Here is a 27,720-nt window from a genome sequence, read left to right on the forward strand (position 1 = left end):
GGAACAGGCGAGTTGAACAGGCGCGTTGAACGAGATGAACGAGGAATTGACGCTTGGCCCAATGCCAACATGCACTTTATCGTATTTTTTCACGCACAGTCTGCACTTTCACCTCAGAAGCCATCACAATTTCAGCAATAACATAGTCTTTTATGACTAAGAATTATGAGACCCTGCAAATGCACAAAAATGTGTGAACCCACATCTCGTGATTTTACGTTACTATTTAAACAACTGTACAGTCATGGACATGACAAGGACTAGTAAAGAAGTTACTAATAAATGCCTTTCAACTAGCACTGTGTGAATACTCGAGGGCTTTGAAAATTTAAAGAAGTATTACAGTATTTGAATTTGCTCCCGCAACAAATATTATATCAGAAATTTCAAGGCATGACTTCTCAAACAGTCCGCAGAACCCGCAGGTTCCATGACGCACGTCTTGGGGTTCTTCGAGCGGTCACAACGAATGCAACCCGCTCCAGTTCTTCCCCGTTATCAACTAATTCATTTATTTAGACAAGCAAATTTGCACTGCATTTTGGATTTAACGAAGGCTTCACACAACGCATCTGCATATTAAACATCTACGGGTAGCAAGATGCCTACGTGGTAGCAGCTAAAAGAGTACATCGTTTAGTGAACGCCACAAAATTTGCATCATTCCCAGACTCAGTACGACAGAGGACACGGAGCGCTAGCAATCGATGCCCTTGAGCATTGAAACTACGCGGTTCAAATGACGTTAACGGGTGCCTCAGCGCTTTTTTCTTTCCTTATGTAGTGTCGACATTCACGTGTAACGGTAATCATATGCACAAGAAATAGGTGTATATTTCGGGGCTCGTTATCTTAGTTAGGCACAATATCAATGTGAACTAACAGACAATGATGCCAAAGAAAGTGTAGGGGATTTCCTAAGAAGTAAGTGAACTGTAAGTGTCAAAAAAGAAAACTGGACGAAAAGGTGACTTGCCACCAGCACTGACTGAACTCCTCGACATTGCTTTGTTAAAAAAAAAAAAGAGCGATATTCAAACAAGCCTAGTCAAAACAATGCCACAGAACCCCAAGCACAGCTAAATGATGTGGCATACCTGTTGCAGCGATGAGATCGAGATCCTGCGCTTTGTTGAGGACGTGGCTGCGCCCTCGGTTGTCACAGGAAGCTGGTACTTGTCGCCGTACACAATCTTGCCGTGCTGATTGCACTGGCTTTCCAGCTTCTCAATGTGGCCTTTCCGTTTGTCGATGGCCATCTGCAGTGCCTGCAGCTACAAGAACGACAGGAGTGACATGGCAAGGTGAGCGAGTACACAAGTACACAAGTAACATAATAAATTACGTAAAACATGCAATGCCGTGCTTCTAACGATTAAAAGTGAACTTGCCTTCCTCAAAATAAACACTCAAACCTAAATATAACTAGGACTCAACTAAAACTATAAACTACACTCAAACCTAAATATAACGAGCATGGATATAACGAAATATCTGCTATAACGAATTAAATGAAAATACCATATTTACTCACATAATGAACGCACTCGCATAATAAACGCACCCCCAACTTCAGTCATCAAAATTTGAATTTTTTTCCCCGTAAAATAAACGCACCCCCTACATTCATCCGCTGCAGTTCCGCTAACCGACACCTGGTGCCTCCTAACCTTTTTGATCTCTTTCATTTTTTCTTCTTATGCCAACCCCCTTGACCACCTCAGCTCCCCCCGCCTCACCTGCTGCCGCATAGCGTATTGTTTTTCTTTCTATCTGTGCGCGGCACATTCCCTGTCTTTTTTATCTGTGTGCCACAGCGGGGTTCACAAACAGTGCAAGTGTAGAGACATCCCAGCTGATAAGCACACAGCGAGGGGCGGGAGCCAGGAAAGTTAGGCAAGGCAATATGTTTTGGTGATGTTTGCTCTTGGCAGGGTCACAGAATTAAGCGGGGAGGTGGGAGGGGCTACAGCTTCCCTTGTGCCCTACTGGCACCACCGCTGTGAAACTAACCAAATTTCAAATAATCTGAGCAACTGTCGCATGCCTACAAAGACGAACACATTTAGTGGCTAGAAAACGACTCGCTCTATACCTGCAGGTTAGCCTTGCGAATGCCCGCATCGTGTCCAGCCGCCAGGCGCTCCAGGGTTGCCAGCTGCTCTCGCAGCCGCTGAATCCGGACGTGGGTGCCACGCACGGCAGACTTCTTGGTCAGCACCTCAGACTTCAGCATGTCCATGCGCTTGCCTTCGAGACGCAGCGCTTTCCTGTAAACACAGTAGCAAGAGAGATGGAAAAGTAAAGGTTTCATCACCAAGCTTTCTTTTTTGTTTGTTCTAGGATTAACTCTTTTGTCACCGCGGGAAAATGCTTGTTTTCCATATATCTCGGGAAGATCTTTTTTGCCAGCTTGAAAAATACTCCAGCATGTATTGCTGCACACCAAAACTTGGCAAAATGAAATGCTCTTTCTGAAGAATATATGTTGTAGAGCAAAAAAATGATTTACAATGAATAAAAACGTGAAATATGTGATTTTTTGTCGCCAGCTGGTAAACCATAGAATAAAAAAACACCATGCAAAAATATTTAAAACAAAGAAAATTCAGAAATACATTTTGTAGATAGATGACCTAAGAATAGTATAAAAATAATGAATGTTGTACAAAATGTTCCTGTTCCCATAGACAAGGAAAATCGGAACTGAGGTGCTGGTTTGTTGCTCATGCCATGTGGTGAAACATTGTATCGGCCACATGGAGGAAACAGAGCTGTCGCACCTGGACAGTCTTAATAAAATCGAGACTAGCGTCAACATTTCAAAAATCAAGAAGCAGGACAAGATTAGTGATGTTTTTTTATGCAAATAAATCATTCAGTTGCAGCGTGTGTGTGGAATAAGTTGTCATTCTTGAATGCACCTATTGCAGGCGATGATCCGCTACAGGTAAGCTCTCGGGCCCTTTATTTATTTTTAAAGACTATAGTCTTTCTTGGGGACTTTCGACGCAAAAATGTTGGTCTGTCTGTACATTTGTCTGTTTGTACACTCTTGACAGCATCAGGTATTTGAAACAGCCGACCCCATCCACAGCACCCACCTATGTTGCTAAAAATTCAGCATTCATACTTGTGCAATTGTCGATTAAAAAGCAATTGTTGCGCGTGTATGGCGCACTATAACACCACGTATATATTCTGCATGTGCGCCTTTTACTAGAAAAGACATAGATAAAAAATTTTAAGGACCGATGCGCTTATCACGCTGCGCTGACCATCCAACGCTTGCACAGAAAGGCGAGTGTTTCCAATGCTTTGCTTAAACGAGACGGTGGTGGCACCTATCCGTGGCCTTGCGTTCAACACCTTATCACCTCTGAGGCGGGCGCGCACACCCGTCTCCGAGCCCCACGCTTTGTTTTCGAAAAAAAAAAACTGCCAGATGGCGGTCGTGTCTCACGGGTGACGTGATTTAATGGGCTCGTTCGCCTCCGCTGCACGCTCGAGGCACTCTAACGCAGCGCCTCCAGAATACCATTCACCAATTGTATTGCAAAGAACATCAAATAAATGTTTTGTTCACTCTCTCCACACACAAGACTATCGTCTTTCGACGACATTCGCAGATTAAATGCAGATACGGGGCCAATTTTTTTATATTGAATTTTTCATTTATCTAACTAATTCCTGATCTCCTTCGAGTTCGATATTTCCGTGTTTGACTGTATCAGCACAAGGCAAATCGAGGCGCATGCAGAATGCACACGTTTCTGTCCTTTTCCTTTCATCTCACTCTCTTCTTTTCACAAAAGTGCTGTTGCTTTACCCAAGCCGGGAGCTGCATGTTTGCTGCCAGAACCAAAGGGCGAGCTGAGCAGGTCTAAAGACACGGGTGACGGCGAGCATTGTTGCCTTGCCCATTTCAGGCGTATGTGAAATTGCCCGCTATAGTACTTGGAGCGTTCGCTAGAAGTGGCAGTTTGCGAATGACCAACTATATATTCATTATTTTCCTGTAGTTTCATTATTTTCCTGTAGTTTCTGTTTGGAATTAAGGTTGCCTCTATTGATTTATTGTCCCTGTCTTTCAATTTATTTGAAAACCCTGGCAGCAAAAATTTCATCCAGCATCCCTTTAACTTCATTGTGTGGTGCGCTGCTGCAGAGGATCCGTTTGCTCTAGACACTACCATGCTTGACAATTGTTCAACGTGCCACACTGTCGGACCAACATCCCGAGTACAATTTTTCCTTTACTTGAGATGAATACAGTAAAATCTCAGTAGAAAAAAACACCACTTTATCAACCTTTTCAGATTAGCAAACTTTTGAAAAATTCCGTGCACACTGTTATAGCTTCAATGTAAAATTATTTCACTACTACGTATTTTAGAACACTGAACTTTCGAGAATAACGAGCGCTAATTTAGTTCCGCATTATATTAACACCGCCTCAGTACTACGAACTCATGTTCTGCAATCCGTCGTGACCACAGGAGCGGTACCTAAGCAGACAACACAGCAAACGAACACCTTGCTGCTCGGAAGACAAGCGACTGTGAGAAGAGAAAAAAAAAACCACACGAAAGGACGACTTTCTTTTCTTTCTTTTTTCTTTTTTGAAACGCTGACGCTGCAGGTTTACAAGCGCAGATGCGAGGAGCAAGGGCAACACGGGAGGGCAAGGTCAGCGAGGCAGAGGGCAGAGTGGGAGTTGCGGAGCAGGAAGCATGGGTGCGGAAATCCTGAGACATCGAGAGAGCAGAAAACGAAACGCGAGGAATTTTCTTTTTTAGCTCTTTCTTTTATTTGGAAGAGGCAATGAAAGCCACGAAACTTCGGGTTTTTCTTATCTTTTTCACTTCTACAAGTGATCTAGGAGGCCAAAGGGGTAGTATAGGTGTTCTCTGAGGAGGCCTTGTCAGTCGTGTTCACCTTTTTGCCGATTACTTATCGAGTCCACAAAGCAAGTCGGCGTTCGCGCTGCTGTGCTACTACAATAAGTTCATTTCTGCTTGCGACGAAGAAGCGAAAGCAGTTTTTGCTAAGGAGAAAGTGAAGAATCTGGATGAGCTGGAGGCCTCTGTGCTGCAAAGTTTGTGCTATGTCAAAAGAAGAAAAAGAAAAACACAGATTTCTTGTAACTCTTTCGTTACCATGTCTATTCAAATTGATCACCGGTGATCGATGCTTTTGGATCATCCATTTTGGCAGGTTAAATTTGTTTCTCGTGCAACCAGCACTTACTAGTGGTTAGTCCAGTCACTCAACTTTTAGAATCAATTTGAAATTGTTCGTTTTGGCAACATTGTGATTTTTGACAGGCCTTTGCACAAACCAATGTGCATGTAATGTTAAAAAAGTGCACTAGGCTGGCGAACCCGGCAGAAGTGCGTGCCCCTCGTGATTATGCTTCAGTAACATCAAAATTCCGTATTAAAAAGAACTTTTGCAAGAGAAATATCGAATTAAAGGGTCAGCTTTGCAATTTGGCTATGTTGAGCAGTAATATTTGCTATAGGTTTATGCAAGTAATTCAATAGAGAGCTGTTCCTAGAAGTTAGGAAAAACTTGTTCTACGAAAATAATTTACGAAGGTCCGCTGCGTGTTTAAAATATTGAGGTGGCCTTCTCTGACAGTTTCCAGCAGCTTTGCTTTTGCTTTCATTGTTATATCAGACACAGGGTCGCACCTAGTGTCACTCGTCGCTCTTACGACAACGTTGTCACGGGCGCATGGGTGCGCACCTGCGCTGTTCGAAACTCTCTTGAAACCTCACTGGAACTGAGTGAAGACGGACTTAGAGTTCGAGGATGACAGCACCTCAGCTTCAAGTTTTATGGCGACGATATTTTGAGTCAGCCTGAGGCATCCACAGTTGTTAACGAGCTTGTTTTCTTTACATCCTAAGGTTGTCTCCTCCATCGCAAGTGCGTATGGCTTCTGACCTTGGTGCACCATCTTATAGCTATTCTGGTTACATGCGTGGTCCACCCTTCACTACTGGGGTGGGGTGGGGTAACTGGTGCTGGCTGCAGAGCTGCTTCTAACGACAAGAAGGCCCTCAGAGCACATCTTGGCCCTAACTACAGAACAGTGCGAAATGTTCTAGAACTGCGTGCGATATTGTCCCTTTATAATACGATAAGCACAAAAACGCAAAGAAATATGCTCGGATGCATGTATTGGAACACCGACCTATGCAGAGTGAGGTGGCTTATGGAAAGAGGTGACGCTAGATAAAATAGCGAAGTTCATTGGACATCTCATTTCATCATCATCAGCCTGACTACATCCACTGCAGCACAAAGGCCTCTCCCATGTTCTGCCAGTCAACTCGGTCCTGTGCTTGCTGCTGCCAATTTATACCCGCAAACTTCTTAATCTCATCTGCCCACCTAACCTTCTGTCTCCCCCTAACCCACTTGCCTTCTCTAGGAATCCAGTTAGTTATCCTCAATGACCAGTGGTTATCCTGTCTACGTGCTACATGACCGGCCCATGTCCATTTCCGCTGTTTGATTTCAGCTATGATATCGTTAACCCCGTTTTGTTCCCTAATCCACTCTGCTCTCTTTTTGTCTCTTAAGGTTACACCTACGATTTTCCTTTCCATTGCTCGCTGCGTCGTCCTCAATTTAAGCTGAACCCTCTTTGTAAGTCTCCAGGTTTCTGTTCCACAGCTAAGTACCAGTAAGATGCAGCTGTTATATACTTTCCTCTTGAGGGATAGTGGCAATCTACCTGTCATGATCTGAGAGTGCTAGCCAAACGTGCTTCACCCCGTTCTTATTCTTCTAGTTACTTCAGTCTTGTGGTTTGGCTACGCGGTTATTACCTGTCCTAAGTAGACATAGTCTTTTACAACTTCAAGTGTACTATTACCTATCTCGAAGCGCTGTTCTCTTCCAAGGTTGTTGTACAATACTTTCGTTTTCTGCAGATTCATTTTGAGACCCACCTTTCTGCTCTCCTTGTCTAACTCCGTAATAATGAGTTGCAATTCGTCTCCTGAGTTACTCAGCAATGCAATGTAATCGGCGAAGTGCAGGTTACTAAGGTACTCTCCATTAACTCTTATCCCTAGCTGTTCCCATCCTAGGCTTCTGAAAACCTCCTGTAAGCACGCGGTAAATAGCATTGGGGAGATTGTGTTCCCCTGCCTTACACCCTTCTTGATTGGTATTCTGTTGTTTTCTTTATGAAGCACTATGGTAGCAGTTGATCCCCTGCAGATTTCTTCCAGGTTGTTTGTATATGCCTTGTCAACGCCCTGATTCCGCAATGTCTGCATGACTGCTGATATTTCTACTGAATCAAATGCCTTCTCGTAACATATGAAAGATATGTATAGTGGTTGGCTATATTCTGAGCATTTCTTCCATTACCTGATTGATAGCATGAATGCGGTCGATTGTTGAGTAGCCTGTTCGAAATCCTGCTTGTATCTTTAATTGATTGAATTCTAATGTTGTCTTAATTCTGTTGGCAATTACCTTTGTATATAACTTGTATACTACGGAGAGCAAGCAGATCGGCCTGTAATTCAAGTCCTTGTCATCTCCTTTCATATGTATTAAAATGATGTTAGCATTCTTCCAAGACTCTGGTACTCTTCCCGCCAGGAGACACCTCGTAAACAGGGTTTCTAGTTTTTCTAACACAATCTGTCCTCCATCTTTCAGCAGATCTGATATTACCTGAACCTCACCAGCAGCTTTGCCTCTTTGCATGCTGTCCAAAGCTTTTCTGACTTCTATCATTACTGGTGGGGTGTCATCTGGGTTACTGCTAGTTCTTACATTAAGGTCGTGGTTGTGCTGGCTACTGTACAGATCTCTGTAAAACTCCTCTGCTATTTTAACTATCCTATCCATATTGGTAGTTATTTTGCCTTCTTTGTCCCTTAGTGCATATAAATGGTTTTCGTCTATGCCAAGTTTTCTCTTCACTGCTTTGACGCTCTCTTCATTCCTCAGAGCGTGTTCAACTCTCCCTATGTTACACCTTCTTACATCGAATACTTTACACCTATTAATCAACTTCAAAAGCTCTGCCAATTCTAGTTTGTCTGTTTACTTGAGACTTTCATGCTTTGACACTTCGTAATGAGATTCTTTGTGTCCTGGGACAGCTCGCCAGTGTCCTGTCTAACTACCCTGCCTCCAACTTTCACTGCACACTCCGTAATGATACCCGTCAGATTACCATTAATTCTATCTATGCTAAGGTTGGTTTCCTCACTAAGAGCCGAGTACCTGTTCTGAAGCGAGACTCTGAATTCCTGTACTTTCCCTCTCAAGGCTAGCTCATTGATTGGCTTCTTGCGTATCAGTTTCTGTCGTTCCTTCTTCAAGCTTAGGCGAATTTGATACCGTACCATTCTATGGTGACTGCATCGTACTTTGCCAAGCACTTCCACATCCTGCACGATGCCTGGGTGTGCACTCATCATAAAGTCTATTTCGTTCTTATTTTCACCATTAGGGCTCCTCCGTGTCCACTTGCGGTTTGCTCGTTTTCGGTCGAAGGTATTCAAAATGCGTAAATTATTGCGTTCTGCGAATTCTACTAGTAGCTCTCCTCTGGCATTTCTAGTACCAATGCCATAATCTCCTATTGCCTGGTCTCCAGCCTGCTTCTTCCCTACCTTTGCATTAAGGGGAGACGCTCCTCGAAAGCACTTTTTTTTTGTTATTCAACTTAGAGCTTCAGAAATTGGACCACTGATGCAGTTTTTCCTCCTGATTCCAAATCTGTAATCAGTTTTTACATAAGTGCAATAGTTTGGGAGTTGTGTTTCAAGTAATGGTGAAACTTGATAAGTTTTCCGGGAACTTTCGCGCATACTAAATGTTCATGCAGAGAGTTGTTCAATGGCTCCTTTTGCTCCCTATTAGCCATAGAGTGCCGATATCTAGCTAGAAATTGTGCTCCAACTTTGAAACTATGAAAAAAACATCTGTGTAGCAAACTACCCTTTTTTTTCCACTCGACCACCATTAAATTTATTAATAGATATTTACAGCTGATAGGTTGTGCTGATTCAAGTAGATATCGGCACCCTACGCACTCTCCTCAATGTGTGTGCCAAATTTCGTCGTCGTATGACCATTCTAAGTGCCCGAAACACTTCCCGCAAAAAATGCAAATTGGCCAAAATTGCGAAATGAGAAAAACGCGTTTGAAAGTTTGAAAGTCTGTATTTACAAAAATGAAAAACGCAGTAGCACGAAACTTGTGCTGAACACATACACACATGTCCAGAGGGAATATCAGTTGTCTAAAACTCTCCAGCACCGTAGGTTTTCCCTTCCCGGCTGGTGCGGCAGGACTCCTCCACCCGGGCCCTCTTGGCTGCACTGCGACGGTGTGCCCTCGCCTCAGCGGTTTGACGCACATTCATCTTGTGCATGCGCATGCTGTCTCGGCGGTCGCTGAGGGTAACCAGGGCCTCCGAAGGAAGCACCCCAAGCTCTTCCAGCACCTTTTCAAAGCTCGCGTGGCCCCGGTTGAACCACAGGACTGCAATGGCTGTGGCTGTTTCCACAGCAGTCCGGGAAGCAAACCGGGTCTTTGGACACAGCAGCCATATTTTGCTGTTCAGGGACTCGGCCGCGTTCTGTGTCTTGCCGTGGAGGCACCGGGCAAGCAGCTTCGCATCTGTGAGACGCTTGTAGATTGAGAGGACTGCCAAACCCTGGGCCTTGGTCAGGAGGGGGGTGTGGCACGGTGCAGGCTGGCCCTGCGCCTCAGCACGTCGGTGCTTGCACCACGAGTCTGGGCCTGCAGGACAGAACTTGTGACTTCCAGCACCGTCTGTTGAGCACGAGTGCAAACATGAGGCCCATATGGCAGTGTACATCTTGTGGACATTTCCCCGATTGTTCACAATGGCCACCTGAAAGTAAGTTTGAAGCTTCTGGATGGTGGTCTCCTTCAGCTTCTCCCCTCGTGGAAGTGGCGTTGGCAGCTTCCGCAGGCCGGTGCCCAGACGTTTCGCCACGTGGTTGGTGCACTCCTCTTTTTCAATTGGAGTGTCAGGGTACACGTTGGCATCACAGACCCCGTTGTAGGCCTTGCTGTCTCCATCGCTTAGGAAGATGGTGAACCGCAGGGGTGTCTCATAGTCCACAGTCCTCTGCCAAATGCGCACTGCAGCTTCGGCCTCCATGGCATGCGAAGAACAGTCGCAATTCTTCTCACAAACGGGATGATGAAACGCCTGCCATGTTTCTTCATCGCCTCCCATGTCGTTATGCAAACTGCACGCCAGGCAGAAGTTGGAAAGCACTTCATAGTCCAGGCACAAACCAGTGTCCAAGGACACTACAGTTCCCACACCATTGTGGCTTTTGTGGCCTCTTTTTTGCCATGTGCCGTCAAACATGACTGGCACGTCACTGTTACCAGCCACCTCTTTGGTGACGCTGCGTGCCCTTTGCATGTTTTCACAGACAGCCTTCACTGCCGCACTGTGAATCTTTTTGCCGATAGCATGGAAGGTCTTATGGTGCATAGGGTTTGGCAATCCAACTACTGCACAAAATCGTGAAAGTTGCTCATGCCCGATACCGACGGCACGCGCTGCAAGCACCACTTTCAGGTTCACGGCAAAGGCGTCACGCGAACTCCCGCTGTCGTAGCTTCTGCTTGCACCGCGGCCGCCATCTGACGCGACCCGCTTCGACGAGTACGCGGACGAAAGGATGCTCTCCGAGCACTCCGCATTCTCGCAGTGTAGCTCCAGAAACGCCGAAAGGCCTTTCCGCTTTTTATTCGGTGCCCGAACTGCGAGTTTACTCTCGTGACAAACGGGGCATGCCGCGCCTGCGACGACGGCCGTCAATGCACCCAACTCGCACAGCACTACGCTTTCGGCACGATCGGCATTCGGCCTGACGTCGTTTTCGAATAACGCGATCTTTTTCTGCGATGCACTCACAAAATTCACTGCAGCGTTGATCTCGTCGTCGCAGTTGCCATGGTCGACGTTGCCGTGGTCGATGTTAGGCCTACCGGCCGCTGGCCCGTCGCGGACATTTTCGTTGGCGGTGGCTTTCTTGTACGTCCTCCGCCGCTTCCCTCTGAACTTGTTCTTACTTCTGTATTTCCGATGGTCGGCAACGGCCTTTTTCGGGCTTGCCATCGCACGAAAACAGCGAAAAATAACTCCGGAAAACAGTGAAGCGAACTACGGCAAGAAAACACGGGTGCTGTCAGCCAATGGCGGCCCTGCGTTAGTGGCGCGCGGTTTGAAACGGCGGGAAAAGACTGTTTTTGTTGCTTTTTTTTTAGATTTTTCGTGAACGTACGAGACTTCAAGAACCGGGATCGTGGAGAGTAAGGACAACTCTACACGAGCCAGCGGCCGCAATATGGCGGACAGCTCTCTTCGCGGCCCCGCGAGCACGCGAACAGCAGCCCGTTTTGTGTAAATTTCGTGATGCCGCGCGTCACTGCCGCTCACTCAGACGCGTTTTTCACTGACTTCTGATGCTTATTTCGCTGTGATATTTTCAGATGTCAAAATATAATGTATAAAGATGATAAAGCAACAAAAAACAGAAAAGGTGAAATTTGGAAAAAAAACGCGACTTTTCGACCCGCGTCTCCCCTTAAAGTCTCCCATCAGTATAGTATAATGTGTTTTTACTTTACTCATTGCCGATTCCACAACTCCATAGAAGCTTTCTAGTGAAGCGTCATCATGGCTGAATGTAGGCGCGTAAGCCTGTACCACCTTCATCTTTTATCTCTTATTGAGTTTAATTACGATACCTTCCACCCTTTCATTAACGCTATAGTATTTCTCTATGTTGCCAGCTATGTTTCTGTGAATTAGGAACCCTACTCCCAGGTCTCTTCTGTCAGCCAAGATAGCAAAGATAGCAAAGAATGTGCCCATTCTGTAGCACTGTATAGGCCTCATCTGTCCTCTTAACCTCACTGAGCCCTATTATATCCCATTTGATGCCCGCTAGCTCCTCGAATAGTACAGCTCGACTTGCCTCACTAGATAAGGTTCTAGCGTTAAACGTTGCCAAGTTCAGGTTCCAATGGTGGCCTGTCCGGATCCAGAAATTTTTAGCACCCTCTGCTGCGTTGCAGATCTTACTGCTGCCATGGCCAGTTGCTTCGCAGCCGCCGCTGGGGACTAAGGGTCGTGAGTCTCATTTACAGAGAGATTATTCACATCACGGGTATCCATCTATATTGGTATAGCTGGGGACTCTTATCGCAAGGCAACAAAAATTTAATGAGAAGAGTGTATGAGTACACTTGTGTCTCACGAAAAACGATGCAATGCTTCACCGCAGGGCATGAGCAACGAATAGCACCTCGGTTCCGATTTTGTCTATGTGGAAACAAACATTGTGTACAATATTAATTACTGTTCATACTATTGCTACTTCATTTATCTACAAAATTATGTTCCAAATTCTTTGTTTTGAATATTTTTGCATTTATAGTGTTTTTATTGCACTGTTTAGCAGCTGGCGATCGAAAATTCCACAGTTATCATAGTTTTATTCCTCTCAAAATATTTTGTTGCTCTACAAGATACCTATATATTGCTGCATGTTGTTAGGCCCCTACCGAAGTCTTGCGCTGCTTCCTGCTCTTATGATTTCTGCCACACCAACTGACAAGCCAAACGCGCCAAGCTAAACGCGCCATGCAACGCTGGCTGCACGTGTCACCACACCACGCCCTGGAAAAAGAAGGCTGGCGGTTTTTCGAAGGAGCGGCACGTGGCGTGACGCAAAAGAAGAGATTTACAAGGTTTTCTCTAGTGAGCTCAGGACAACCTTTGTGTATTTAGTTGACGGGCACAAGTTCGCCATAAATAAATAGCTGTTTTAGCTTCCGGCGCTGTATTTGTTCGTTACAATATTTTTGGAAAGAGCATTTTCTTGTGTAACATTTTGTATGCAGCAATGCTTGCTGGAGTACTTTTTAAATTGGACAGAGCAAACTTCTCGAGACATATGAAAAACAACCGTTTTCGTGGGGTATCAAAAGAGTTAAGGAAACGTGCATTTTTTGGTGTTCACTTGCGCATTTGTTTTTATCGTGAAAAACGAGTTCAAGGAACCACCGTTGTAAAGTTAAGTCGTTTTGGTCTGTGAAAAATAAGTATTTATGGTTAATTATTGGGCTTTCACTGTAACGACCCTTCAAAATAACGAACGAATTGCCCCGGTCCTCTGAAGTTCGTTATACCGAGATTTTACTGTACATCCAGAAAACAGACTGGGAATGCATTTAGAGCCTATTGACCGATTCCTGTCACGCAAGAATTGATCGCATTAATAGTGATGTATTTGATTCAATGCTAATCGACATTAATTATCGAAAGCTGTGCAAAAACCACGTCCAGATGAGCCCCTTTAGAAACGGCATGCACGGTGGGAGGGGGGCAATTCTTGTCCTTCAAATGAGAGGTCTCTTACAATTAGGGTATCACGTTATGCATTTTCTTATTAACTCCAAACTTTTAAGCAGTACACTTGTGCCTCACATCTTAAAAGTCTGTTACATCAGTGTCTCTTATAAAGAGGTTCAACTGTGTTGTGCGAATTTCTTTCTAGGTATATAATATCAAATGTCTTGGAATTATGTTATATGAATATGACGCATTCTTTTGACACTCCATCACTATTCATGCCTCAAGAGCATTACACAGGAAGGAAACATTCTTCTTTGAAGCAGGATCAAAGAATTACCTGTCCAACTCCCAAATGGTCTAACGAAGTTCTAACGGCGTAAGACTTACCGTTCAGTGTGCAGCGTGTTCTCTAGTGCCTCGAGTGACCGCTTGGCTGACGCTTGCTGTTTCAGACGCCGGGCCCGGTTGAGCTCCTGCTGTGTGGCGCTGTCTATCTTGGCCCCCATGACGGAGCGCAACTCCCGGCGAGCGATTTCGGCCTTGAGGCGACGGTACTCCAACTGTTGGGCTTGGGAGAGCTTCATCACCGAGACCGGTGTGGCTGCCAGCGGTGCGACCTCTGCCACGCTAGGAGGGGGTGGAACCTGCGAGAATTCGTCCCTTTTTTTTTTTTCTAGCTGAATTGCATTTATTTATCACGTTCTCTTGGTGATCAACTGCAAGAATAAAGTATGCTCCTTCTGTACTTGTGCATATGTGCTCGTAATAAAAAGACCATGCGACGCACTAGCGTGACACTGGGAATCAGTTCAGTTTATCTAAGCAAAAAGACAACAGAATCAACGTCTATTGTGTGTCCTAGAAGGTGGCAGCAACTCCAAGTGAGCACGCGTCATGATTACGGCTTGAAATTTTAAAGGGAGGGTTACAAGTGCATTCGTACGACAAGGAGGCTGCGAGAAAAAAAACTGCTGCCGTATGAGTACGGCAAAAACACTCAATTCGTTAAATGGATAAACTGCTATTACGATTTGCTTTGCACTTACATTTTGCACCCCTGTTCCTTTACTAGTAAACAGAACTTCTGTTAAAAGGCAAATATTTTCCTGGTCCCTTCAGACGGCTGTTGAACGAATCTACTGTATGTTTTATTTACCCTCTACGTTGTCAACCAATCCAGACCAGTTCAGTGTCACTTCAACGTTGGAAAAAGGCTGGTACGGCTTTAGATGACTCGGCATAGAATTATCAGACAGCTAGGCCTAGCACTCTTGGGCAGCTAAGCCTAACATCCTGCTATGGCTATGCTAGGCTAGGCAGAACTCTTATGTTCAAATGTGCCACACCTGAGACTGCTGACGAGCCTCCTTGAGGAGTTTGTCGAGGCCAAGCGAGAAACTGTTCTCGACGGCTGGCAACGGCTCTTGCTCAGCCTCGCTCTCTCCATCTTCTTCCTCGGAAGTCGTGTCATCCATGCCAAGATTGATGACCACTGGTTCACTCTGGAAGACAACAGGTGATTGTTTTTTCAGAATGTGGTCTCAAAAGTGATTCCCAAGCTTACAATCAGCCAACACGCTACACTACCGTAGACTGCTGGCTACAAGGCTAACGGCAATGTGTGGTGTTCATGGGTGCAAGAGTACGTTATGGCCAAAGACCGCAAAAACAGTCAAGGTTGATGCAACACATTGTAACACAGCGTGCATGCTACTTAAGTTTTGACGCACGAATGACATGTTTCATTATAAATTAAAAAAAAAACAGCAGTAAGGGGAAGATGAACGCTTGCGATGAAAAAATACGTAGAGAGGAATTGTGTGCCTAAGCAGACATTTCAACAAGTGGACTTGCTTTTGAGGTTCAAGCCTTGAATAATATTAATAACATTATTATTAATAATAATAGTGATGTTTAACCTCCTAAAACCACAATATGATTATGAAAAACGCCTTAGTGGAGGACTCCAGATGTTTAGATCACGTGGGGTTCTTTAACGTGCACCTAAATCTATAGTGCACGCCTAAAACATTTCCGCCTCCTTCGAAAGTGCAGCCGCCGCAGCCGGGATTCGATCCAGCGATCTTCAGTTTAGCAGTCGAGTGCCATAACCACTAGATTACCGCGGCCTTGAAGAATATAATTCCACTTGTTGATTGAAACGGCAGCTTGAGCAAACAACTTTAGTTAACGGGTTTTTTTTCTCGCTTCAATGTAACATGTTCAGTCGAATCCCACTATAACTTATACCACAAGAAAATTCCCACCCAAACAAATAGTTTTTGATTCCCCATCAACTGCCTCTAGTAAATGATGCCAAAAAATTTCTCGCCACAACAAATACTCTTTCTGGATGCTTCCGTTTCAACGAAGTTTCCGCGAGTGCTACCACATAAAAAAAAGCAGCTTGCCCAGGCTACCGCGAAATTCCGTAAGCAACTCGACAACTTCTCGTTCCCAGGGTGGTGTGGCCGCATAAGTGCTGTCACCACTGAGCTTCGTGGATTCAACAAGTCGCAGACCACTCGCAGGCGGCCTGACACCACGGCTGATAGGCGGCTCCGTCACATGCATGTGATCCAAAAGCCCCAGGCCAATCCGAGAGGCCTCGGGCCATCTGCGCGCTTGATCCTGTTTGCGTCCGCTGCTGTGGCGTCTGCTATGCTGTCTTCTCTAGTATGCTCCATTTATAGCAGTGACCCAGGCCACAACGCCGACCCAATTCCAACTTTAACAGTAGTTATATAATGAATTATACCTATTTTCGTTGTGATGCAACTTGCTGTAAGCGAACTACAGTGGATTCACATTAAACGAAACTCGGTTCAACGAAAAAGCCGCATAAACGAAACTATCCAGGCACATTTGGTTGGTCTCCTATATATTTATTGACAAAAAGTTTCGAGTAATCGGAACGTCTTTTTTTTTCACTTACGTCGATTAAATGGAACTAAAACGGGCAAAATCCATGAACGGCGGAATTGGCCATGGCAGTCTATCAATCATGAAGCAAATGCCAAAGTTAGCCTAGCCTAGCCTAGCCAAGCCAAGCCAATCTAGCGATTGCACATGTCCGCCCACGCTGAGAAGCAATTGATGTCTCGTCGTGAACCTGAGGACAGCCTTGAGGAACCTATAGCTGAAGTTAAAGATGAGGACCTGTGCTCATGTGGTGATGAAATGGTGTGCGATCCCGAGCTCATTTCAGTGGCAGACAGTGCAGCAAAAGATGCTGTCATCCTGTTGCAGTGCTACTTTTAACACGATGGTGGCACAGAGTTCTAGCCCTGCCTTTCAGCAATGCACTCCTACTATGTGAGAAAGTGCTCGAACAAGGCCGAGCAAGTTGTTATCACCTCCTTTTTTCCGAGTCAGCAATATTAGCAACATTTCTCTTTCTAATCATTATAGTAGTGTTATATACTTCAAAATCTTTTTGTTCAGTCAGTGACAGTTGGTGCTTTTGAAATAAAGTCTTATTTCATTCATTTTGTAAGCTTTGCTTAAATGAAACTGTTCATTAATGGAAAAAATTTTCTTGTCCCTTCGAATTCCGTTTAAAAGAAGTGCACTTTACTCGAGCACGCATGCATTGCAGACCCGCGTAGTCGTACTACCACTGTTTCTCCTGGCGAGCACCATGCGTGTTGGCCTGAGCTTTGGGAATACACATGCGCTCGACGAGGCTCAGAACGCCCACGACAAGAACTGGGTGTGCAAACAATGTGGAATCCAAAAATGTGCGAGAAGCAGACAGAAAAGCGAAAAGAGAGCAGGAGCCCATAGAACATTTTCACCATCTCACTTAAGATGGCCACACAACCATGCGCACCGCGCCATTGTCTGCCAGCTGCCCGAAAGAAATCGATCAGACAGTCCTGGGCCGCCCGCAGGCCAGTGAGTGGAGCTTCCACTTGGTCTCTGAGAAAAACTAATGTGGTGCGGGTGTCCGGGGCCATCAGGGACCGTCCAGAATGTGTAAATCGAAGAAGCTCACTGACAGTGAACGCTGGTCTGGAACTACGGGCTAGAAATGGCATACAAGGTACCATACCGACGATCTTATTGTGCGACAGAAATCGACCCCTAATAGGGCAACTGTCTTCAGTGTGTTCTCTGACGTGCACATGAGCAAGACAGCAACATTGCAAAACCAAGCTTACAGTGAGCGCACCCACCACTTTAGTTTCCACAAATGGGGCGTCTGGCACTGGCCTTCCCTTTGGCGTGACAAACGGGCTGGGCGGAGTGGCTGCCTTTGGCGGGAAACCGTTGGGAGATGCAGTCCTGTTGATTTCTTTGGGCTCCGCTGGGGGCTGCACCTACAAATGACGAAACACAGCAAAGCTGGTGAGCCCTCGCCACAGCTCTCGCATCTCAGTACTAATCTGTAAACACAGTGAAATCTGTATACAATGAATATCAAAAACCATTCATTACATTGAAAAGTTGTCGCAGTGAAAGCACTCAAAATTTGTACGAAAATTCTTAACGCAAACAATTGAGCTGCCGACCTGTGCTGTTTATGTACACTGAAACCTCGATATTACGAACCCGGATATAACGAAACGTCGGTTATAATGAAGTGAATGAAAAATAGTCTTGCAATAGATATGGTGTTAAGAATAAACAACATTTATAATGAATTTTCATATATAACAAACTTATTTTCATTATAGATGCAGCTTTGCTATAATTAGGTTTCAGTGTATTCGCAACCGCGTTATTCTCTGATAAGAGAGAAAGAACATAACACTAGCTATTATGGAACCAGTGCGCATTCATTTCAGGAAGGGCACGATCTATCCTGATGCCAACAGCTCGACTGCCGAAAGACGAACTCTTATGCGTGTGCATCCTTCTTACGAAGTGTGAACCATCAGCATTAAATATCGATTCTTCACGTCAGTTCACGTGCACTGTTTCAAGGTTGTCTTGGCTCTCGTCGACATTTCTTTATCACGACAAGTGGTGTAGATCATATCAGTTGTCAGCGACACTCAGGTGCTTGCTTCGTCGCCGCACTGTGCGCAGTGTTTGAGCGTTAAGCGAAGCATGGACGCTGATCATTGGTGACTTCATCCAATCGGCCACTCGTGTTGCAGGTATCAAGCTGGGCATTATTTTAACTGACGAGAGTAACCTTTTAAGATCGCTATTTGTTACTTTGAAGTGTTGTGGTCCTTGTGGGGATATAAGGGAATAAAATTCGATACATTATGTTCTGAAATATTCGGGATTCTGAAATTCGCAGTAGTGAATACTTTCACAATAACCATATGGACATTTGTAGGGGGATTTTCAAAAAATTTGTTTAAGAGTACGCGCAGGACAGGAGTAACCAAGTTTATGAGTTTATTCTAGATCTAATGCAAGCCCCCAGCGATGTGGCTGGAAGGTTCGATAAGGCATGGATAAAACCCGACGAGTTCTACAGATGAACAGATCACTTGAAGCTCGACACCTGAACCCGCGAATAACACCGAACAGCTAGTACGACTTGATGCTTATCATTTAGTCGGTGCAAGTTCCCCCAATAAGGGGTCTTCGTCTGTACCACCTTGCGCAAAGTGTACTTCGTCACAACGACAAGACAGTATAGCACATAAATATACAACCCACTGCAATCAGCGCAACTAAACAAGACATGCAAGAAAGAATACATGAGCAGCATAGGCGCACTTGTGTTCCTTCTCGTGCATCCCGTTTTGCTGCGCAACTCGCAGTAATTTCTATCGCAAAACACACTCGCCCAACAACTTGCTTAACAGTTAGCTCTATTAAAGCCATACCCGTTCAAACAAAACAGCAATGGAAGCAAAAAAGATACAGTAAAGTGACGAACCATGGCTAGAGTAGTTGCACCGTTCGGCAGTAGCAAAGGATTCCAGTGAACGGCATACTGCTGCTGTTGGTGGGGTGACTGTTGTGATGACTGCGGCTGAACCTGTTGAAGCTGTTGTTGTTGCTGTGGGGATTCGGGTGGCTTGGACTTGCGCCTTCGCTTTTGCAACACGGCCTGCAGCAGCTGAGCGCGCAAAGCGTCTTCGTCCTCGTCTTCACTCCCAGCCGCCACTTCTGCAAGAAGACAAACGTGTCATAAAAGAATAATAATATGATTACGAAAGGATGCTGTAACAGAGGGCGTTGGAAATGGTGACCATATGGTCTTCCTTATAGAGACCCCTGAAACGGTTGTTAGAATTTTGCACAAACACATTGGGCTGGTAGACAGAGTCCTACGGGTCGTTTACAGACTGTTTTGAGCTCTCCGTGTAAACTGTGTAATTTATTATAGCCCTTTTAAGCTGCGAATTGCTGCAGGTCACTGCGACTCAGCCAAATGCGTTTTTAACCGCCCTTTCACAGACCGACATGCTCTGGTGATGCGACGTCACCCAGGCTGCCGATCTGATTAGCTGTAGAATGTGTAAAAGCAAGATTGGCTGTAAAGTGGAAGCACCTGTCAAAGCAGATGTCAACCCCTCCCAGATTTTCGTCTCTACAGCCAGACCGTGCACTTGCTGCCGGGCGCACCATGTGATGGCCTCCGAAGTTGCTCGCAACTTGTCGATGTGCGATCTCGGAGGTCAAAATTGGGGAAGCTCAAGTCGTCGAGCGCGCTCATGAGAGCAAAGCGATCGCCAGCGACGCCAGTGTGTCTCATGAGTCGAGGAGGGAAGGCATACATGAGGAGGAGGATATGAGAAAATTGTCCATAGGGGCTTAAGATATAAGGAATGTCGCTAAACTTGTGGTGCGAATGGCTTCACAATGTTCTAGCCTAAACACTGACAAAACTTCAAAAAACTGTTTCAGGGTCCATTTAACAAGCTGATAAGATGTCGAAATCGTAAGCAATGGGAATTCTTGCCTTCGAGTCTGTGCGCTGTTGACAGAAAGCTGAGGCAATGGCAGGGTGGGGGGCGATATAGCGACTCGTCCAACAGCGAGTCGTTTTGCCACTACGTGAATGCGAACTCTGAAATAGTAACAACGAAACAGCTCCCGGATGACGACATGATGCGTGCTGTCAACGAACTGGGTGAGATCGGCGACGATGACTCCGTCGACGAACAGGAGACAACCATGAGTAAGACCAACGTGCCGGCAACGTCGGAGGCATTAGGCGCGGTGGACGTACTGCTTCGCTACTTCGGTGCTCACAAGGACGGCAAAGATGGCTTGAACGTTGGGGCTACAGCTGAGCGAGCCATTGTTTGCATCAGGCAGATGCACCAACATCCTATTACCAACTTCTTTGCAGCTAAGTCTGTTTGAAATGCGAGCTGTGTATTTTGAAGTGCAATAAAATAGTTGCGTGGCATTTCCTTCTTATTTGCGGAATGCAATTATTTTGTTGCGCAACACCGTTCGGCGAGATGCTATTTTGCCTGTTATTTGTCTAGGGTAAGTACAGTGCATTCATTTGCAGTGAATGTCTCCTGCGGCTACAACGAAATATTCAACAATGTGCTCGTTTTGTTGCGGTCTATGCACATAAACTACGTTCCCCGACAAAACGCAGGGTCATTAAGCAAGTGCCTTCAAGACGCCGCTGCAAACTCACCGCAGTCCCTCACTAAGGAAGGAATCAGAAACGTCGTGTTCTTACGTGTCTTCCCGAATTTACTTTGGTTGGAGTTAAAATAGTTCTTTTTAGTTTACCTACCTAAGCAGACCGACTTCTGTCTAATTTTTACCTTCAAGGTTCATACTGCAAACATGGAGTCTCCTATGAAATTGGTTTTAGATTTGATTTGAAAGTAAGCCTTTCAAGATCGGAGTTGGTGTCATGACGCTGACAAGGACACATCATCATTATCCTTCGTTGGAGTTCGTGCTATTTGCGATCACACTCATCGTGCTGGTCATGTTGCATGTGCTTAGTCCTTTGATGCCTTCAGCTGTCGGTGTCAAAAGAATTGCAAACAAGAATTACACTTCTGTGAGTAACACTGCTGACAGCTCCGCATTTCTGTAAGTCATCTAAAAAGTCATCTAAATCGTGGCCGAGTGTGCCAATGCATGCACCAGCGACAAAGATAGGAGTTCATGTAGCAGGGGTCATTTCCTTCGATGACCGCTTTCGGGAGAACTTTCAAAAAGCATTTGACTGTCGACTACGAGCCACGGTAGTCCAACACTGCGCCAACACTATTGCTCAGAGACGCTAATGCATCCAGTGACAACCCTGCAAAAGTATCCCCAAAAGTTATCTTTTGCCAGGTGTCGGCCGTGATGGCACTACATTCATTAGACAGATACGACACTGCAGGTGCTTGAAAAACTTTTCATCCTGATCGTGCGTGCGTAGGGCCAACCAGACGATGTTGCACTGTTTTTCAAGTGCGGGGATGAAGATAAACTTCGGCACCACCAAACATCTTTTGTCATTTTTGCTGTTTTTCGGCTGTTGTATTTCCTGCTCCTACGTCTATTCCCCATGGTCACTTCAAAAACGCATCGGCAGGTTTGCACTTACATTCACGTTAACTTCTGAATTATTTCAATACTAATCAGAAAATATTAATAACTTCAAACAAGAGAAGTGATAACTGCTTGCTAGTACAGTCGAATCTCATTAATTTGAACACGCTTAATTCGAACTCAGGTTGAGGTACCCTCAAAGCTAGGTGTATTTCAATGGGTGAAAACGCCCGTAATTAGAACACGCAAGCACTTGGGACGGTTAATTCGAACATACCATGCTCCGAAAATGCTCTCTGCACCCCGCCCAATCCCGCAGCGGCACCTCCGACGCCTCAACGCTGCGCGAAAAAGGAAAAGGAAAGCAAAGGCTGCAGTGGAATTTTCGCTCTCTTTCAAATGCCGATCTGTGATGCACCTTTGCCACGCTTTTGCCTTTTACGCCTCTGCCACGTAAAAACCTTTCTCCTTCCAATGCCATGCGCAAAAATAGAGAGAGAAAAAACAAACAAAAGCTGTCGCAGAGTGTGGCTCTCTCTCATGCACCTGCGCAACCCTTCCCCCTTTCTCGTCCCTGCCATGTAACTCTCCTCCTTTCAACGATGCACGCGAAGAGAGAGAAAAAAAGAAAAAAAAAAGCTGCTCTGGAGTGTTGGCTTATCTCAAATGCCGATCTGCTTCTCTCCGCATGGAGACGCTCCTCCTTTCTTGTCCCGTGGTGGCCACACTGCGGCTTTGGCGCAGAGGTTAGTAGTGGAGATACAGTTGTTGTTGTCATCTTTAGAGAGTGTCCACGCTGGACATTGCCGGGTGCAACTTCTATTTATTTATTTATTAATTTTTTATTTATAGAATTACCTGCATTGCCACGAGGGCATTATTGCAGGGGGGTAACATGATTAATCACGTAAAAGCACATATGTTTACACAAAGACAAAGATAATAGAATGAGCTAATAACAAAGCGATGTTGCAACAAAGAGGCGACATATGGAAAATTTGTATGTAAAAACAGCTGGAACTGGGAAAGTGTTTTACAATCTGCTATACCTTTAGGAAGTCTGTTCGAAAGCGTGGAGGTGTGAGGAAAGAATGAATAATGAAACACATTTGTGCGGCATCGCGTTTCAAGTACCTTACAGTCATGATCACAACGCGTAGAGATGAAGTGAGGGGGAAAAATGTACAAGTTTTTGTTAATGCCAGTGAGATCTCAGTAAATACAGAAAAAAAGTTCCAATTTTGTTGCTAAGCGGCGTTGGGCTAGGGTTTTCTAGCCAAGGTTGTCTTTAATTAATTAGATGCTGCTTTTATAGTTGCAATTACCAAAGACAAACCTGGCTGCGCGATTCTTGATACGCTCAAGTTTATTTACAAGACAGATGGTGTCTGGGTCCCATGCTGCGCAAGCGTACTCGAGTAATGAACGAACGTTCGTATTATAAAGGTATTCTTTAACGCTCCTGGGGGCTTTGTGAAAATTGCGTCTAATGAGGTTAAGCATTCGGGAAGATTTTAAGGGGGGACGTGCCTTTCGGAACGAACTTTCTTGTTTCTTGTTAGATCTTGATGAAAATTGGCACAGAGACTAAAAATGACCTCATAATGCTTCCATAAAAATTTCAAGATGATATCATGAAAACTTTCTGTGAAACAAATAATTTCATTACTGGACCTCGTGGAGCGGCTGGAGAGTTTAAAAAATGACATAGAAAGTTGGTAAACACTGTGTGCAGAGGTGAATGTATGCTCTAGGGGGCTGCGTTTCCAAAATAATTTTTTTGCAACACTAAAATTTGTAGTTCATGTTTTCTCCACTGATACTTCAATGAGCACATTTGCACTACAAACAAGAAACCCTACCAAAAATTTTTAAAAGGCTAAATTTTAAAAATAAAAACGCAGCCCCCTGAAGCACAGTTTAAGGAGCATTACAAAAAGAACAGAATCAAAATCTGTCAAGTAGTTGCGAAGATATCTGCTCCACGAGCTGAGCAACATGCCAAAAAAACAATATTGAGAAAACGAGGTTCAAAGTCTTGAGCCATGGTTTACATGCCTAATAGGCACCAGGGTTGTAGTCCTTAGTGTCCTTTGCAGTGCGGTCCTTAGTGTCCGAATCGCGCTACTGGTGGTGCTGGTAGACGGCCTCGCATCCTCGCGAGAAGTACTTGGCTGAGCATCCGCGATGTCTACATCCTCGCGCGAAGTGCTAGGCTTAGCATCCGCGGCGTCTACATCCTCGCGCGAAGTGCTTGGCTGGGCATCCGTGATGAATACATCCTCGCGCGAAGTGCTAGGCTTAGCATCCGCGATGTCTGCAGCCTGCGCGGAACGACGAACGGATGTTTCCTCAGACAGCACAAAGCACTGCTCCACAGGCATATGAACAGTTTCGTCGATGCTCGCGGACGATGCTCCGTGCGTGCTTGTGCTCGGCTGCGAGTCCTCGTCGTGCCGCACGCCGTCGTCGCTGCTCGCAGAAGTTGCCGGACTGAATTTCTTTTTCACGATCAGCGGCTTCGGCTTACGAGCACCAAATTGCTGCGCAGTCTTGCGTTTCTTCTTGAACGATCGCCGGTCCATGATCGCATGCGGGAACTGATCACAAAACTGCAATGCGCCAAACTGGATAACAACGTTTTTCTCCTTTCACGAGCGCCGGTCTTATCGCAGCGCGATGCGATCTCGAAACCACGCCGCGACGAGTTGAAACCAAATGCAGTAAGCGGCCCGTCAGCGCGTAGAGCAGACGACCTTTGCGCCGATTACTACAAGCGACCGCACGAAACCACGCCGCGACGAGTTGAAAACAAATGCAGTAAGCGGCCCGTCAGCGCGTAGGGCAGACGACATTTGGGCCGATTGCTACAAGCGACCGCACGAAACCACGCCGCGACGCGTTGAAAACAAATGCAGTAAGCGGCCCGTCAGCGTGTAGAGCAGACGACATTTGCGCCCATTGCTTCAAGCGACCGCACGGGCAACCAATGCGGAGCCGCCGTACAGTCACGTGACGCGCGTCGCCAGTCGGAAACTGTTTTGATACCTTTACACTTTGGCTTGCTGTGGGCTTGCTCTTGCCTGGTTCAGCCGGCCGGGGCGGCAAATTTGAAACGGAAGAATTGCGCTATCCATAGAGACAAAGATGGCGGCGCTAGGTTACGTGGTTGCGGAGATATCGCGGTTCGAAAAACGCCGTTTTTTCGCAATTTCCGTGAAATTCATCGCCACCCTAGCTTCGATAAAAATTTTTTACGTCATTTCTACGCTGTTTTCAGGGACGAAACTTCGAAATTAGATAGAAAAGGGGTCACAGAATGTGAAAATGAGATTTTCAGAAAATCGATTTTTTGGCCAAATTTCGCAAATTTGAAACGGAAGAATCGCGCTATCCATAGAGACAAAGATGGCGGCGCTAGGTTACATGGTTGCGGAGATATCGCGGTTCGAAAAACGCCGTTTTTTCGCGATTTCCGTGAAATTCATCGCCACCCTAGCTTCGATAAAAAATTTTTACGTCATTTCTACGCTGTTTTCAGGGAGGAAACTTCGAAATTAGATAGAAAAGGGGTCACAGAATGTGAAAATGAGATTTTCAGAAAATCGATTTTTTGGCCAAATTTCGCAATGCCAAAGCCGCATCCCCCCTTAATGTAACATGTTCAATATGCCTAGTCCATGACAGATTTTCTGAAAAATAAACGCCAAGGTATTTGTAATGCAGTACCCATTCAAGTGATGTATCGTCCAAATGATAATCCGATCTCACAGGCAAACGTTTGCGGGTAAAAGATATAAACAGACATTTAGTACTACTCAAAGACATACACCGTGTGGAACACCATTGCTAGGAGCATGCTGAAGCCGAAGTAGACATGCTTTGGAATCTGCGTGTGAAATTGATTGACTCCCCGCAAGGCAAATGTGTGCAGGAGCGCATCACCGATTACTAATGCGCGCTTACTTTACTAATGCGCGATTACTAACCAATGACGGATGTCCTGTGATTTGTGAATAAATGTAAATCTTGTGAAACTTCCTCCTAGTGTGTTAGCTCAATGCACATGCGCCACTGCATGGGAAGCCCTCTGTTTACTTAGCTTTTATTAATTCGAACTTCTTTTAACTTGAACAAATTTTCTGGCCCCTTCGAGTTCGAATTATCGAGATACGGCTGTACTACGGATCTGCTATTTACTACAATATACAAAAATATACCAGCACTACCCAGCCAACCACTGAAAACTCTTGCAGATGAACAGGCAAGGCATTGAGACACCACAGTACCTAGAGTGCACGTTTGTGTTCCATCATCACTGTCCACCTCCATCTCGACTGGTTCGTAGTTGTCAACGTTCATCTGCCCGTTTGGCAGTGGAATGCTCTGCAAGTAGAACATCCACAAAATGAGGTCTCCCAAAATGATTCACCCCACTGATGCACACATTTTGCAGCAAAGAACTCTTTGAACTTCGTGAATATTGAACTACGATAATGCACCCGAGAGCCCTAAAGAGTCGGTCCCGTATTTTTGAAAATATGGAAACTCATTGTTTATGAGCATGGCCTGATCAAACTAGCGTTACCCTAGTATTTCGACGCATAAAGAAACACAATCAGTATGGGTGCAATGCATGAATGATACCCAAAATGTCTATGCAACAAAAGGAAACCCTTCATTGCACAAGTAGGTAACAAAGGCAGGGTATGCAACATCCAGAAAACAAGACATCGCAGTTAAACCCCATTATAACAGTCACATCTGCCACGAGAATACTTTGTTATATAAAAAAATTCGTTATAATCAATCACATCGTATTCATGTCAAAGCTATTGGTCACTTACTTTATTACAACCAATAATTCTTCATATTCGAAATCCTTATATCGTGGTTTAATACACTCAAACCTCATTAAAAACGAAGTTAAAGGGGAGCTACAATTATTTCGTTATATCAATTATAACAGTTTGTGGCAATGTATGCTCAGGTGGGCGCACACCTATAAGCATGCAAAAAAGGAAACCGCTTCGCGGCCCCATGTACCGCTACACGTGCGACTGAAAATAAACACAGTCGAATCTCATTAATTCGAACATGCTTAATTCGAACTTCCGGTTATTTCGAACTCATGCTGTGGTCCCATCAAAGCTATGTGTATTCCTATGGGCGAAAACGCCCTGTAATTTGAACATGCGAGCACTAGCGATGGTTAATTCGAACATACCGCACTCCAAAAATGCTCTAAGCACCATCATGGCCAATTCCGCGGCGGCACCTCTCAACGCTGCTAGCAACGAAAGAAAAGAAGAAAAGGAAAGAAAAGACTGTGGCCGATCGTTTGCTCTCTCTGAAATGCCAATCGGCGACGCGCCTGTGCTTCGCCTATCCCTTTTCTGTCTCTGCACATAGAGACCCTTTTTTTTTTCAAGGCCGCATGGGGAGAGGAAAAAAAAGAAAGCTGTCGCGGAGAGTTGGCTTTATCTGTAATGCGGATCTGCTTCTCTCTGCATGGAGACACTTGTCCTTTCACGGTGCAGAGAGTAGCAGCAGAGACGCAGTCATTGCCGTCGTCTTTAAGAGTGTTGGCGCTGGACTTAGCTGCGCGCTACTATGCTTCGCAAACTTCGTGCCAAACTGATCGACTCGCTGCAAGGCAAACGCGTGCAGACGCGCATCACCGATTACTTCAATTAATGACGGATGTCCTCCGATTTGTGAATAAATGTAAGTCTTCTGAAGCCTCCCAATTGTGTATTCTTAAAAGGAAAATCGCTTCGCACCGCGGCGCCGCTTCTCGGACATGTGACCTGCTGAGCGCTTCCTCAATCCTCTCCGCAGGCTATCTGAGGAGGACGGCTCTCTCGGCCGCCCATGTAGTGGCTGTAAGGTT

At 45.4% G+C, this 27,720-nt stretch overlaps 1 protein-coding gene across 3 annotated transcripts in view; it reads right to left on the reverse strand.

Moving 5' to 3' along the window:
• Window positions 1-27,720, reverse strand: part of LOC119163850 (uncharacterized) — a 111,554-nt gene that overhangs the window by 59,667 nt on the left and 24,167 nt on the right. For all 3 annotated transcript variants that reach the window (XM_037415917.2, XM_075872179.1, XM_075872180.1), the window contains exons 8-14: window positions 26,117-26,213; window positions 19,243-19,475; window positions 17,576-17,719; window positions 14,744-14,899; window positions 13,785-14,041; window positions 2,096-2,270; window positions 1,098-1,274 (exon numbers count right to left, since the gene is read on the reverse strand). In XM_037415917.2, the coding sequence (XP_037271814.2) occupies window positions 1,098-1,274; window positions 2,096-2,270; window positions 13,785-14,041; window positions 14,744-14,899; window positions 17,576-17,719; window positions 19,243-19,475; window positions 26,117-26,213 (1,239 nt within the window). The remainder of the gene's footprint in view (window positions 1-1,097; window positions 1,275-2,095; window positions 2,271-13,784; window positions 14,042-14,743; window positions 14,900-17,575; window positions 17,720-19,242; window positions 19,476-26,116; window positions 26,214-27,720) is intronic.

This window comes from Rhipicephalus microplus, chromosome 8 (genome assembly GCF_043290135.1).
Source record: "Rhipicephalus microplus isolate Deutch F79 chromosome 8, USDA_Rmic, whole genome shotgun sequence".
Classification (NCBI taxonomy): domain Eukaryota; kingdom Metazoa; phylum Arthropoda; class Arachnida; order Ixodida; family Ixodidae; genus Rhipicephalus; species Rhipicephalus microplus.